The sequence below is a fragment of the Lichtheimia ornata genome, assembly GCF_029851405.1.
Source record: "Lichtheimia ornata isolate CBS 291.66 chromosome Unknown scaffold00002, whole genome shotgun sequence".
NCBI classification, from domain to species: domain Eukaryota; kingdom Fungi; phylum Mucoromycota; class Mucoromycetes; order Mucorales; family Lichtheimiaceae; genus Lichtheimia; species Lichtheimia ornata.
The window spans coordinates 380178-395632 of record NW_026695322.1 but is presented as its reverse complement, the minus strand read 5'-3'; the positions used below and the strand labels follow the sequence as shown (position 1 = coordinate 395632).

The 15455-nt window shown below is 43.6% G+C and overlaps 6 protein-coding genes across 6 annotated transcripts; 5 read left to right on the top strand and 1 right to left on the bottom strand.

Annotated features, from left to right (window-relative positions):
• Positions 1-3478: 3478 nt before the first annotated feature.
• On the top strand, positions 3479-4747 carry O0I10_000633 (uncharacterized protein; the record flags this gene model as incomplete). Its single annotated transcript, XM_058480742.1, has 4 exons — positions 3479-3547; positions 3626-4036; positions 4095-4505; positions 4577-4747. The coding sequence occupies 4 exons, from the start codon at positions 3479-3481 to the stop codon at positions 4745-4747; spliced, it is 1062 nt and encodes a 353-aa protein (XP_058348306.1).
• Positions 4748-4972: 225 nt separating this feature from the next.
• O0I10_000632 (uncharacterized protein) lies at positions 4973-5703 on the top strand (the record flags this gene model as incomplete). Its single annotated transcript, XM_058480741.1, has 2 exons — positions 4973-5150; positions 5216-5703. 2 exons carry the CDS (start codon positions 4973-4975, stop codon positions 5701-5703), a joined length of 666 nt encoding a protein of 221 aa, XP_058348305.1.
• A 108-nt stretch (positions 5704-5811) lies between these two features.
• On the bottom strand, positions 5812-6231 carry O0I10_000631 (uncharacterized protein; the record flags this gene model as incomplete). The annotated part of the gene is made up of 3 exons (XM_058480740.1): positions 5812-5838; positions 5907-6097; positions 6153-6231. 3 exons carry the CDS (start codon positions 6229-6231, stop codon positions 5812-5814), a joined length of 297 nt encoding a protein of 98 aa, XP_058348304.1.
• Positions 6232-6558: 327 nt separating this feature from the next.
• O0I10_000630 (uncharacterized protein) lies at positions 6559-8213 on the top strand (the record flags this gene model as incomplete). The annotated part of the gene is made up of 7 exons (XM_058480739.1): positions 6559-6579; positions 6641-6701; positions 6765-6898; positions 6963-7157; positions 7214-7256; positions 7307-7449; positions 7521-8213. 7 exons carry the CDS (start codon positions 6559-6561, stop codon positions 8211-8213), a joined length of 1290 nt encoding a protein of 429 aa, XP_058348303.1.
• Positions 8214-8766: 553 nt separating this feature from the next.
• O0I10_000629 (uncharacterized protein) lies at positions 8767-10071 on the top strand (the record flags this gene model as incomplete). The annotated part of the gene is made up of 6 exons (XM_058480738.1): positions 8767-8846; positions 8909-9071; positions 9150-9251; positions 9311-9442; positions 9499-9660; positions 9730-10071. The coding sequence occupies 6 exons, from the start codon at positions 8767-8769 to the stop codon at positions 10069-10071; spliced, it is 981 nt and encodes a 326-aa protein (XP_058348302.1).
• A 793-nt stretch (positions 10072-10864) lies between these two features.
• Positions 10865-15100, top strand: O0I10_000628 (uncharacterized protein; the record flags this gene model as incomplete). Its single annotated transcript, XM_058480737.1, has 14 exons — positions 10865-10867; positions 10998-11397; positions 11459-11731; positions 11796-12329; positions 12392-12571; positions 12635-12711; positions 12771-12903; positions 12966-13651; positions 13709-13795; positions 13859-13950; positions 14017-14193; positions 14263-14545; positions 14612-14719; positions 14789-15100. 14 exons carry the CDS (start codon positions 10865-10867, stop codon positions 15098-15100), a joined length of 3345 nt encoding a protein of 1114 aa, XP_058348301.1.
• Positions 15101-15455: the final 355 nt, after the last annotated feature.

The window sequence follows — 15455 nt, the reverse complement described above, 5'->3', positions numbered from 1 at the left end:
TGCTCTAGCTTGAGTTACGCTCACACAAGATTACATCGGTTGAGCTACATCGAGCGTGCTCTTATGTCCAGAGTGATGTAATCTCTCTTTGATCAGTAGCTCGCTCAATCAGCTCGATCAACCTACTTTAATCATGGAAATGAATGTCTGAGCAGGGCATCGTTCCCATGCAGTGGATCTCGCAACAATGATGAATGGATAAAAGTGGCCGTTAGCTAGCAATACATGCCTGTTCCCAGATGATCCATAAAGTAATATACATTGACCCTTTCATTCATGCAAACGTAGCTGTGTTACACAACACGACCCTCTGCATCTTTGGCTCTGCCAGGGTCCACCTACTTGACAATGAACAAATACCACTCTTCATATAGCATCACGCTTACAAACATAAAGATGCATGTATCTCCGAACTTTACAATGAAACGTGGGGTCTTTGATAGAACAGTGTGCTCGGCTTGGCCAACTGCACCTTGTGTGAAAGTTTCGCGTTCAATGTCGCAAACAGCCCAAAAAATATTTTTTGGTCGTCGTCGTCGAAGAGGTCGACCCCTAGATCCAGTTTGGCTGGTAGCGACATTGCGAAATCTGGGATTAGCCATGATGAACTTGAAACTTGCACCCAAGGTGCAGTTGGCCAAGCCGAGCACATTGCTCTAATAAAAACCCCACGTTTCATTGTAAAGTTTGGAGATACAGGCACCTTTATGTTTGTAAGCGTGATGTTATATGAAGAGTGGCCTTTGTTTAATGTAAAGTAGTATGACTATAATAGAGCAAAAGATGCAGAGGGTGTGTTTGTGTAACTTGAGTCATTCAGCACAGGCGATGCATGATTCTTGCACACTATTTAGGAATAGTTCAAAGTGCCACCTAATAACCTTAGTCCTCCCATTCACCTTTGTTACCCGACCCAATGCATACGAACGATTGTCCTGCTCCAGCCCAGCATGCCCATCATTCAACTTTCTTGATCCGATGAGATTTGACTGAAAAACGCTCAAACACAGAAGTATCGCCCAATATGAGAAAAATCATTGTGCAAAGTTATTTGTAAACTGCCAGCTAGCAACCCGTTCCTCCCACTCACCTTTGTTGCCCAATCCAATACATGTGAACGATTGTCCTTCTCCGGCCCGTCATTCCCATCCTTCAACTTTCTTGATCCGAGAGGATTTGGTTGAGTTATGCTCAAACAAAGAAGTATCATTCAAGATCAGATTGACCTCTTTAATTTCCACTTCCACTCCCAGCTTTATTGTCTCTTCCTCCCATTCTCAACTGTTGCCCCATTCAAGTACGACTACCACATGCGAACGATTGTCCTGCTTCGGCCCATCATGCCAATCCTATAACTGTCTTGATCCGATTGTCTTTGACTGAATGGCAAGTCCATGGCGTGTACAGCCCACTACAGCATCCGTGTTCCTTGACACCACACACGCTCTTGTACACTCCTCGACCACGACCAATCGTAACAGCATTCATTGCAGCAGTTGCTATTAGTGATGCCTTTACTCCATTGTCTCATACAGCGTTCACAACCTTGTCACTCTACTACAACACACGCTCTTGCACACTCCTCTGCCACGACCAAACGTAACAACAAGGTCTTCACTCCATTGTCTCATGTTACTTGCAGCAACTTGCCTTGCAGCCATTTTTTCCGCGAACAGCAAATAGTCATTGTATACAAGTAGCTTGATTAACGCGTAGCAACTTGCTTTATTACACACGGACTCCAATGGATGATGCCATATCAGCTATCAAGTACGCCACAATACAAGCAATCTTCGCCTGGTTGAGCAACAATGAAAATGACCAAGAAAGAGATAGATCAAGAACAGGATGGAAAAGGAAGCATATCAGCTGCGATCACATGGCTCTTTTCAACCACCATATTGGAAGGATGGATGCAATCAAATGCAGTGATGAGAAACCCTGGGATGTTGCTTTGGTTACTTGGAGCGTCGTTAGCAGGAAGTATGGATCATATCACGTGGATACGGCTGAGGATGATGATGGATTGGATGGCATTGAGTAAAAGGTTTATGTCTTCACGAAAGGCGTTCAACAACCATGGGCGATGTTGATGTACTGGATTCAATGCATGAAGCAGTTATTTTACAACCACGGATGAAGGATGATCATGGCAGCAGCAATCAAGAACACAATGACACATTATCTGTTGTCTCGATGTGATCCTCCCGTATCCTAGTCAATTTGCAAAGCTGTTCCTTTATTATAGTATTAGTTTATAGACATCCACACTACCATGTGCTATTCTTCTACTTTTTCATTGAATGAAGATTGGATTCAACGTAATACTTGGGGTATCATCTCAACTCATGTGTTCATGATGTGGATCACTTGGTTGGTTTCTGGACTGAAACGGGGAGGACAAATTTGAAGGTCAGAAAGTGATATTGCATCTTTTACGTTATCGTATCGAGACGTTGTGTCCCTTTTATCACATTACATTCATCGCCAAGGCTTCGCCAGTTCACTACGATAGGCAATGGCGATTCTCAAACGCTTGATTTACAAAGATAATACATTTAAAGTGATGAAGCCCAACATAATAGTACTTGTTTCGTAAGCTTGGTTCATTGTAAGCTTGGTTCATTATGTTCGTGAAAGAGTGAGCTATGATACAATGTGACACAGATGCAGGAACATACCATACTTATCGATGACTATTCTCAGCTAACGCTATCGTATGCAACTAATACACACGCGCCTTCATCATCTTTTTCATGCACTGCACGTTTGTGTAACCAGTTGACCTTATGACGACTACTTTTGATTGTACGCCTCCACCACACGCCTACAAAGCACGTCCCCAAACACATGCAGAGTCACTGTAATCGCACATAAATGAGTCCTCATGTCATTCTCATGCACCACTCCATGCATAGCTATACACCATTTTTCGCAAATGGATGCATTTCGACTACACAGAAACACGTCGATGTACAGCATTTGATAAGCAAGCTTGTTGGGTAGAAGTGGGCGGCATTTCGATTTTTCCATCCATACTTGACGGCATATGAACCGTCGGCTGTGCATCCAAAATGGCTTGCTCTACTAGCTTGTAGCTCTTATCCCAAGATGTGGTCCATTTTGTTTGTGTACCAGAAGGTCTTGTTTTGTTGCGATGATCACGTAATAAGGCGTTATATATGTTACGTACACAAGGTGGCGCAAGCGTCTACGATTCCGAATACTGGGTCGCTTGTGCTTCATGAGTACCATCATTGAAACCATAGTCCATTCAGGGATGTACAGGGCTTTCGTATTGTTTTCATAAAGCTACATGCTATGTTTGCATGTCGATCTTCACATTCTATCGGTTGATTTGTAATCTGTAATTTGTCGTCGGAGAAGACAGCGAAAATACGCCATTGAAAAATGACGCGTTGCATTACTATTTGTATTCTTAAACTTCTTTCTCCTTCGCACCGCTTTTAACGAGGATATGGGCACAGCTGCTGAAGCACCATCTTCAACCATGCAATACGTTCGTTTTGGAAAAACCGGCTTGCGAGTAAGTGAAAGAAAGACTACTTGGGTGGTATCCAAGAAACAATTCGCTCAACAATAAGATGTCTTGCACTTGTTTCAGGTGTCGCGTATTTGCCTTGGATGCATGTCGTATGGTTCCCCAGCCTGGAATTCTTGGTCCTTGGATGAAGATGAATCCTTAGACATGATTAAAAAGGCGTATGATGCTGGTATCAACTTTTTCGATACAGCGGATATGTACTCGAATGGCGTGAGTGAAAAGATTCTTGGCCACGCTATTCGTAAATTTGCCTTTCCAAGAGATCGCATCGTCGTTGCAACCAAGGTATTTTTCCCTGTGATGCCTGAAGTAGGTATGGGTTTTCCTGCTATGCCAGAACGTATGGATCGTGGTGATTTGGTCAATACTTTTGGACTTTCGCGCAAGCACATTTTTGATGCAGTGGAGGCTTCGTTGGAGCGATTGCAATTGGATTACATCGATCTTTATCAGATCCATCGCTTTGATCAAGTAAGAAAAATAATCGAAAAGTGTATAACTTTTTTATGTAACCATGCTGGGCTATTAGAATACCCCTATTGAAGAAACGATGGAAGCGCTCCATGATTTGGTGAAAATGGGCAAGGTGCGCTACATTGGTGCAAGTTCGATGCATGCTTGGGAGTTTCAAAAAGCCAACAACATTGCAGCAAAGCGAGGATGGACCCAATTTTCATGCATGCAAAATCTTTACAACTTGCTGTATCGTGAAGAGGAACGAGAGATGATCCCTTATTGTATCGATCAAGGTATTGCCCAAATCCCTTGGTCACCCTTGTCGATGGGCAAGTTGACGGGCAAAAAGCGAGACACTACTAGAAGCGAGAAGAGCTCTGCATTTCACAAACGCATGTTTGGTGATCGATATGATGAAATGGAAGACACCATTATTGATAATGTGATTGCCCTGGCAGAAAAGAAGCAGGTGCCTCCCGCACAGGTACGTATACTGCACAACATGCAAGCTCTGTGAAATAATGCCCTGGAGACTAATCATGTCAAAAATGATAGATTGCACTTGCCTGGGTTTTGTCAAAGTCCCATGTGACAGCACCCATTGTTGGTATTAGGAAAGAGGAGCATTTGAAAGACACCATTGCAGCATTGAATGTGAAGTTGACTGAGGAAGAGATCAAGCAATTGGAAGCACCGTATGTTCCCCGGCCATTGATCCCCATGTAGCATTATCCAAAACACCAAATAAAAACACCGCTTTGGGATTGGGCAATTTATGATTTTTGTCCAACCTGAGCGTTTACATTGTTGTATCAGCAGTCTAGCCCTTATCATTTCTTCCCTCTTTCTCTCTCCTAAAGACCAATCCAATTTTGCTTTTCAGGAGATTATCGTTCAATGCAGCCGTGATCAACGTTATTTTACTTTCTTTATTTCTCTTTATCATTTGAAATGACAACCTCAGCAGCATTCATTCATCAACTACGCGAGAAATCGAAAACATTGCATTTACTTCGATGGATCCACCTCGCCAACGCTATCCTATGCATTATCCTTACAGGCCTTCTCATTGGTGTGGCCGTCGATATCCGTTCATTCATCTCTAATGGAGCCGCATTGTCAGGCTTTGGTAAGGAGCATACAATGGATAACGTATGTATGTGTATGTGTATTAATGTCAATTGTATCCACCAGGCAACTATACCACATTCACTTTCCCAGCAACCTATGTGTACATGCTCATCCCAGCAGTGTGTGCCCTTGTTTACAGCATCATTCTTTTTTGTGACCCAAGCCCTTCTTATCCAGCATGGCAACCATGTAGAACATTCCTTGGCAGCATTGGATGTTTTTCAGCCGCACTCTTTCTCGCCGCATTATTACCCGTATTGCCTGGAGCCGATATTATGACAGCACCTGAATCAGCAATGACATGCACGTGGCGGGATTACATGTCATGGAGGATCATTTACAATAATCCAGAAGCGTTTCCATGGGTGGTTAAAATGGATAGTGCATGCCAACAGCTTCGAGCAGCGGATGCCATGTGCTGGATAGTGTTCATTGGATGGTTGGCCACACTCGTCTCATATGTCCAACGTGCAAGAAGAGCAAAGATAATACGTGAGGATAACATTGTTGATGAGAAGACTGAGGATGCATCGGGTCGGATCGGCAGCTGAAGCTCAAAGATTCCATACGACAACACCCATGCGGGCAATAATGTGATAACAACAACGTGATGATCTCTATGTCTCTATATCACTTTGCTGCATTTATTCGTAACAGACTTAAATGATAAGAGTAGCACCTCCAGACTATAATAAAGTAATTCATATTAATATCACAGCATTCTATGGGAAAAAGAGATGTATATTATAGTTACCTCGATAGCTTCCATTTCGGCTTCACTAAGAGGTGCACGGCGGTATCGTGCTGGCAAGTCAGCGAATTCCAATGCTCCCTTGGAGTGGGTGGGTTGCTTGGCAGGTGCAGCAGGTGTGGGGTTGGCCTTGGCAACGTGCTTTTCGAGGTTAGCGGGCGTCATTGGATGGGGACCAGCATGGGAGGGTGCATCTAAGAGGGAAGGGGGAGTTAACAAAATGAAGAGGGCTCAAGCCATTGGACATACTTTTCCACAAGTTGGCCCTTGAACCCACGAATTGAATGAGAGGCTTATGGACTGCACGCGAGATAAACGAAGGTTGCATAGTAGTAGTTGGTTTGTGTGTGAAGAAAGAAGAAACAAAAGCGTGATAGTGTGTCCCAAAACGTCACGAGCCTCATTTGGGTCAGCCCGACATTATCGTGTCAGCGTGCTCTCTCTTCCCTCTCTCTTATTCCCGTCGTTTTCTCTCCTAGTCGCTGCTGCTGCTGCTCAACCAGCCTTCTTTTCGTCAACCAACCAACCAACCAACTCACCAACCCAACAACACAACAAAGAACAACCAATCCCTCCCTATTCACCTTGGCATCGACTTATCGTCACTCTTCACAATTGTGCTGTCTGGTTCCTCTCTGCGTTCATGCAGCAGTAAATGAACTTTCCCGAGACCCAGGTATATCTCATTGACACTCAATCAGGGTCCACCTTCCTTTATTTCTCATCAACTAGTATAGATAGCGTTGGGTGGTTCTAAATCAAGTCATCGCGCTTCAAAGACAAACGTTACAAGACAAGGTTGGTTTTGGTGTGACATGAAATGCTGCACCTTTTATATGCTGACCTTTCTTTTTATATTAGCGAATGGCGACAGTGATGGCATACGACGATTACATGGAAAAGCACATAGCACACACCATAATATTGAGAGCGTGGAGTATACCATGCATGAAGACAATCGCATTGCTCATTCACAACGAGAACATTACATAAAGGTAAGCGACCCTACATCGCATGTTGTTTTTTCTATATCGGCAGGTTGATTAAATGCATTATTAGCCCTCTTATTCAATGCCGCTACGATCATCATCATCCTCTTACAATCGACCTCTTTCACTTCCCCCCACTGTCTTGGACGATCAGGAACACGAGAATCTCATGCGTGATGTGGAGCAAGCAAAACAAGAACTACATCGATTTCGTAGTGAAATGGAGGGCTTGGCAAAGCAGATTGATGGCATGGCTCTTGATTTGGCAAGTGCGATTAACACTCTTTTTTTCCCTTGATTTATCCTTACACTCTCCATTAGAAAGATTCCAAGGATCGAGTTTCCAATTATACCCAAAAACTTGGTAAGTAAACCATATGATGTATGAGCCTTGATCTTACTTTTCCTCACTAGTTGAGATCGAGCATGACTTGACTACTACGCAGGAGGTGAATGTGGATCTACAGGTGTTGTTGGAGAATGCAGTACGGACACAAAAAGAATCGGATGGCAAGACGACACACGTCATTAGGCATATGCACTCTAATTTAGCCAATGTAAGTGCCGATCTTTTTCTCTCTCTCTCTCGTATAGGCACGCATTATTCACATTGCTGCTTCAATTTTAGATCGTCTATGAGAACAGCCAGCTTCAAGAAAGACTCGAATCGATTGAACAGCATCAACAAAAGCATCATGGCACAGCAAGTAATGTGGGAGAAAAGATGCGGGAATATGCAAACATGCTTGAACAAGCACAAGATACATTGCATGTCCTCAAAACCCATCGACCTTCATCACGACCTGTTGTACGATCACGCGATGATATTATTCGAGCACTTTCAATTCAAGATGGATATGGATCACGAAGAGCAAGTGAAGTATCATCAGTGTACATGACCGAGGATGAAGAAGTGTTGTCCATTGCTTCTCGCAAACAATCCGAATCCACAGCTATTACTGCACCCTCGCCTACTCCATCCGAACAACTAGCAAGGTCTCGCAGTATATCACCTGATATCTTGGAGCTTTATCGTCATCGAATTATTCGCAAACGCCCCTCTCTCCCTGATGGCTTATCCTCACCACCACCACAATCCACCTCAATCCATTTTCCTACTTCTACCTCTTCTCAACAACAACCTTCTTCGTCTCCAAATCATCCTCCTCACCAACCACCTGCACCCTCTGAACATCGAACAAGATCACCTCAACAAGGCTTGCATATGCTCTTTAAGAATCAAGGTGGCCATGGTCTTGGTTTGTCTTCATTGACAAAAGATTTGAATGTAGATAGATCACGATCTTTTATTAAAAAATGAATTCTCATATAAAAAGGAATTGGGTCATGGTGTTGTTGATTGCATACACACATCTCGCTGAGTCACCAGGATCAATCTATGCAGGGTCATCATGGTGGATCGGATCCATATCTTGAATTGGATGCTAATGCATCGGTGATTTAGGCTAACGTCTATCTAGGTTGAAGAGGGTGATGGAACAACATGTTGTCAGGGAAGTGAACGGGATCAATGAACTTTTTTTGGATTAGCGATTGGAATTAAGTTTAAGCGGATATCGTCGATTGCTGGATTTCGTTATCTGTTATCACAGCTATCACTTTTGACATTTGCTCGCAAGCATGAAATGATCGAGGAATGACCCAACGGCGTAGTATCCATAAACAAGACATAATAAGACTCCTTAGCAATGATGTATTGAAAAATAAAATCACGTGTGAGTGAGTTTGAGGAAGAGGGAGGGTATGATGTATTGATTATTCCTTGGGTGCATGAATTGTTGGGGGTGGAACGTAATAAAAGGGTGACGGGTGAACGCGGGAATGAGGTGGGTCTTTTCTTTGTTCTGGTATCCATGCCATCCTATATCAGCGACTCTCGTCTCAACGGCTACGAAGCGGCTTTTTGTGGTGCAACGGCAGGCATCGTATCCAGGTAGAAAGTAAAGGGAACATAGTACACATCGAAGAGCACCTTTATGAATACGCTACATGTAGATTTGCAACTGCCCCACTTGATGTGCTCAAGATCCGTTTACAATTGCAACCTCATCGGACAGAGTTTCAGCTCTTGAAGGGGACTGGCAAGACAAGCAATGGAATCAAGTATGCAAGGATGTTACCAGCATTAAAGATGATATTACGTGAAGAAGGCATTCGTGTATGTATGCATAACGTGTCGGCGGTGGCGGCGGTGTATGTGACAAGATTAGGAGACTGACGTGTTTGAGTTTCACAGGGATTGTACAAGGGCAATCTGGCAGCTGAATACCTTTATCTACTCTACAATGCTGTCGAGTTTTGTGCTTACAGGGAGATCGAGCTTGCTGTTGAAAAGATGGTAATGGTTGTCTATGGTGATTTATCCTATCCACATTCTCACTTATGTATAAAAATCAGGATGCTCAAAACAAACTACCACGATCAGCAAAGACATTTATGGCAGGCATGTTTGCTGGTAGCGTAGCCACAGCTGCAACTTATCCATTGGATCTACTTCGAACACGATTTGCTATGCAAGGAACAAAAAAGGTACATTGACAACAACCTTTATGATCATTATCACTGATCCCATGCATCATCATTAGCATTACACGGGGATTGTTCAAGCTGTACGGTTGATTCATCAAACGGAAGGGATTCGAGGATTTTATTGGGGAGTTTGGCCTGCTATTGTTCAAATCATGCCGTACATGGGGATGGTGTTTATGACTTATGATGGGTTTGCCACAGCATTTGAAAAAGCAAGAGTAAGTGGATGAAGAACGAACCGGTAGGCTGGGTTTACAATATCGGCTCATTTCGTGCATTTGGTGTAGGAAAACAAAATTCTATCGGAAAAACACAAACCCATCCACGATGCAGCCAGCGGCGCGTTAGCAGGTGTCATATCGAAATCAGTGGTCTATCCAATGGATGTGGTACGCAAACGCTTGCAAGTACAAGGTCCTTATCGGAAAGATTACGTGATCCAATCCATTCCTGAATATGCGAGCCGTTCCTGGATAAAGTGCATGCGACTCATTGCTGAGCAAGAAGGTGTCAGTAGTCTTTATAAAGGCTTGAACGTCGCTCTTATCAAGGTTGCACCTGCCATCTCATTGACCTTCTTTGTATATGAAAAGACGAAAAACGCTATATTGGATTTCAAATCGACATGATGAACATAGATGCACCTCTTAGACTTTTGCCCCCCCCTCTCTCTCTCTCTTTTGTACATTAGAAATACCACTACCATCTCATAAAGATATACATATGAAACACACGTCATCTGAAAGAGGCCAATAAGCAATTCATTATGAATGATGATCAAGTGTGATACAAAAAGAATAAAGTGAAAATGGGTGCTTCTTGTTTCATCCTTGATGTTGGTTTATCTGAAACATCCAATTTTAGTTGATTGGCATCTTGGATGTGGATGGGATGAAAAAGAAAGAAAGAAAAGAAAAGAAAAGAAGGGAATACTGAATGAGGAGCGTCCAAAGTGAACGTCGTTGTTGAGTGGGTCGGTCCATTTAGTGTCACGGATACACACACATACACACGCACGCACGCACACATACACCACATACACTCGCACACGATGCACATGTATCGGTTGTTGAAATTGTGTGGGTGGTGAGCCATCTGGTAAGCCTTGGCTCTTTTCAGTACTCTTTCTTCTCGGCTTGGGTTAAACGACAAACACCAGGGAATCCAAGGACAACTTGCCATTTCAACCTTTCTCTTGTTTCTTTTTCTCGTTTATTTCAGAACCTAATTCTCACTCAAAAGAAAAAGGTAACCCTCGCCATCTCTTCGAAACAACTTGTCATTTCATCATCTCGTTACTGTTCACGACCATGCTCACGTTTGTCTTGATGCCTATTCAGGTTCATCCCCTGGAACGACTCGTCTCTTTGTACTCTACAGTTTCTTTGCCCCGTACATAACAACAAGGAGACATAAGAAACCATGGTAAGTTTATTTTCTCTCTCTCTCCCTTAACCTTTTGTGGTGGTGGTGGGTGGTTGCGATGGTTACGGTGCCATGGATACACTCTATATCTCTATTACGTAACAAATGCACTGATGAATCCCTCTTTTAGAATCACGAAACCAAGATCCGTGAGCTACAAAAGAAGCTCGATGATAACAAGACCCTCCGTGATCGAGCCATCCATCTTCGTTCCCTGCTTACGGATGCCAACACCATATCTCAGTGCGAGACGCAGATCAAGGAATCGCAAAAATACATTGACTACTTTTCCGAGGAATTGCACAAGCTTCAGACTCGCTCGCTAAGAACGTCCACACATGGCTCATCGGATGACTCGACAACGGGTGGTGCCAATGATGCATCGGATTCGCCTTCGGGTGAAAATAAAACCAACAGCCCACTTCAATCTCCTGCTGCATCCTCTCTCTCCACGCCTCCTCGATCCAGCAGCATTCCTACTACAACACCTACCACCGGTGCCACGGGTGCAAAAAAGTTCACAAATTTAGGTAAGATATGGATAATAGGATGAATGAGTTTCCATGATGACTCATTTATGGATATATATAGACTTGTTGACAAGTGCTGTTCCTTACAACAAGCCCAAGGTGTCCCTCAAGTTGCATGAACTTGAATACAAATTGGATGTTGAAAAGAAGGTGCTTACTGGTATCAAGACAATGGCCGATGTCATTGAAAAGTCAGCTTCGCCTGGTGATCGAAGGCAACGTGATGAGGTCCAAGGTCAATTGTACGAGAGCGTTGAGAAACGTAACCTTTTGGATCGAGCTTTGAGAAAGTACAAGGGACTTTACATTGGTGAAGGAGATGAGGATGACTATGGTAAGTGTAATTTTCATTTATGGATTTACACAAACCCTTTTTTTAACATATGCACCCTTTGTAGAACTTGAAACACCTCTCTCTGCTCGTGTCCCACCTGGATTGCGTCGTCCCGTTACTGGCAAATTGCAACTTCAGATTATTGAAGCTCGTGAGTTGGCTCATGCTCCTACAAGAATGATCCGTATGCCTGAGACAGTGGTCTATGTCAAGATTGATGGCAATGTGGTGTATCGCTCTCGTCCTACTCGCAATGATAAATGGCTCGAGGAATGCGAGATTCATGTCAACAAGGCGTCCGAGGTGGAAATTGCCATTTATGATCAGGCTGTGGAACGTAATTTGCCAATTGGTATCCTATGGCTCAAGATCACCGACATTGCCGAGGGTCTTAGAAAGCGCAAAATCCAACAGGAAGGTGGCCAAGGATGGGTATCTGCTGAGGTGGCTCAGCAACGCAGTCAAGATACCCTCGGATCTGCTGACCCCCATTCACCCGTTCCTCAACAACCTGTGGCCGTCCAATCAACTCAAGAAGGTATTCAAGCATGGTTTGATGTCGAACCCCTTGGTGAACTTGCACTTCGTCTCAACTTTGGTAAGGATGGGTATCCCTATCTTGCAAATCGAATGATGCTAATGTCGTTTTTTCCCTTGTAGTTCGTGAGGCTGCCAACCGTCGTCCTTTAGACAAGCTAGGTCGTGTTGGTGCTGTGCGTCAACGTCCTGGAGAAGTACATGAGATGAATGGCCATCAATTTGTGGAAAAGAAGTTCTACAATGTCATGAAGTGTTCTCTTTGTGGCGAATTCTTGGTCAACAGTGGTTATCAATGTGAAGGTAAGTAATACTCAAAAGGCAAAAAAAAGTGTACATGTGTATATTGATGATGGAGTGAAATAGATTGTGAGTACACATGTCACAAGAAGTGCTATCAAAAGGTGGTTACCAAATGTATCTCGAGATCACAATCCGAAACGGTAAGGCTTGCATGATTCTTTTTTTGTGGGACTTTAGGTTCGCTAATATCGAGTTGTAGGATGCCGACGAGGACAAACTCAATCACAGGATCCCTCATCGATTCGAACCTATCACCAACATTGGTGCCAACTGGTGTTGTCATTGTGGTTACATGCTTCCTCTTGGTTCACGTGGTGCAAAGAAATGTTCAGGTTAGTGGCAATGAACATACACATTTATACATGGGTTGTTGCTGAATATGATATTTCTATAGAGTGTGATATCACATGTCATACCAAGTGCCAGCACTTTGTGCCTGATTTCTGTGGTCTATCAATGGAAATGGCCAACCAAATGCTTGCCGAGATCAAGGCTGCCAAGCGTAAGACATTAGAAACAGGTCCTTCGACTTCCTCTGCAAGCAAACCTACACCACCACGACCTGATGACCAAGGCTCTTTGCCTGAATTATCTACCGGTGGATCACCTTCGACACCTACGGAATCCATTTCTACTCAGCTATCCCAATTGTCATTGCAACAGCAACAGCAACAGACATCTCCACAACAACAACCACAGCCACCCATGCATCAACAAATGCCTCCTCAGCAAATGCCTCCTCAGCATATGCAGCAGCAGCCTCGTCCTCCTGTGCAACAACAGCAACCTGGTATGAGCCCAGGTCGAATGAACATGCCACAACCACCACCTCCTCATATGGTACCTGTTCCTGGTCCTGGTCAGCCTTATCAACCTTACCCTGCTGATCCCAGATATCAACAACCTCCTCCTCAGCAGCAACCTTACCCTCCATCCAATGTACGCCCTGTGATGCAACAGCAAACACCATCGCCTTATGCACCGATACCCAACCCTGCTATGATGGGTCGTCCTCCATATAACCAACCCATGCAGCAACAACAACAACCTTATCCTCCATCCATGGATATGGCTCCTAGAGTATGTATTGATTTATATGGGATGTAGAGAGATCCAATGATTGACTCCTCTATTTAGCCTCCACCAAAACAAGCCGTTGGCAAAGCCGTTGGTCTTGATGATTTCAACTTTTTGGCAGTGCTTGGTAAGGGTAACTTTGGCAAGGTAAGTAACGCTATTACAAGGCTCTCTACATATGAGGCTAATCATATCAATGGATACCTATAGGTCATGCTTGCAGAGGAAAAGCACGATAGAAATTTGTATGCTGTCAAGGTGCTGAAGAAGCGCTTTATCATGGACAATGATGAAATTGAAAGGTAAGGAGCATCATTTTGAGTGGTATTGATAAGCAATCGTTGGCTTGACAAAACATGGATCTTTAGTGTGCGCTCCGAAAAACGTATCTTCCAAGCTGCTAATCGTGAACGTCATCCTTTCCTTATTGGCTTGCACTCTTGTTTCCAAACCGAGTCTCGTGTCTACTTTGTCATGGAATACGTTAGTGGTGGTGATTTGATGTGGCATATTCAACGTGAACCCTTCTCTGAACGACGTGCCAAGTAAGTGGAATCTTATTATGACCATCACCACCACCCGAATGGTTCATGCTAATGGGATTTTATCATTAGATTCTATGCGTGTGAAGTGTTGTTGGCTCTCGAATACTTCCACAGCCAAGGCATCATCTATCGTGATTTAAAGTTGGACAACATTTTGCTTGGCCTTGATGGTCATATCAAGATTGCTGATTATGGTCTGTGCAAGGAGAACATGTGGTTTGGTTGCACGACGGGCACGTTCTGTGGTACACCTGAATTCATGGCACCTGAGATTTTGTTGGAGCAAAAGTATGGACGTGCTGTCGATTGGTGGGCATTTGGTGTCTTGATCTATGAAATGTTGCTTGGTCAGGTAATGATTTACATCTCCACGTAGTTGAGGATGCAGCATGGCTTAACAAACCTTTTACTTTTTTAGTCTCCTTTCCGTGGTGAAGATGAAGATGAAATTTTCGATGCCATTTTGGAAGATGAAATCCTTTACCCCATCAACATGTCTCGGGATTCAGTATCTATTTGCCAACGTGTAAGTAAAATGTCACATGGACTTCTAGTGAAACATGGCATGACTAAAAGAGAAATGCGTGCTATATAGTTGTTGACCCGTGATCCTGCAAGACGTCTTGGTGCTGGAAAGAACGATGCTGTAGAGATTAAAGAACATCCATTCTTCCGTGGTGTCAACTGGGATGATATGGTTGCTAAGCGTGTACCACCTCCATTCTACCCTACCATTACTGGTCGCTTGGATACATCCAACTTTGACGAAGAATTTACGCGTGAACGACCTGCATTGACACCCATCAACTCCAACCTAACACGTGTCGAGCAACAAGAGTTTGAAACCTTCCCTTATATTGCCGATTGGGTACTGCAAGGCAACACCAACAAGCAGCCCGGATGGTAAAAAAAAAGTGTCCTTCTTTAATTTGTTCTTTCCCTCCCTTTTTTCCCCCTCTTCTTTTATCCTATTCTTTTTTCTCTCTCTCTTTTGTAAAATACGCCGATGGCAGTCTATCATCATAAAACACGCAAATCCTTTTCATCTGCATACATTGGAGCCTCATGATTTGAAGAGTAAAAAAAGCTTGCAAGTGCTACGGATAGAGATCTGAGTTAGACGTTGTATCCGACCTGTGCAACGTGGAATAGCACCGACACGGAACCGGTCCGCAAAGACTCACCGGTTGGTATATTGGTACCTGATTTTGCCTTGCTTTTATAAAAGACAATGTCCTGAGAACGATCATAATGGCATGATA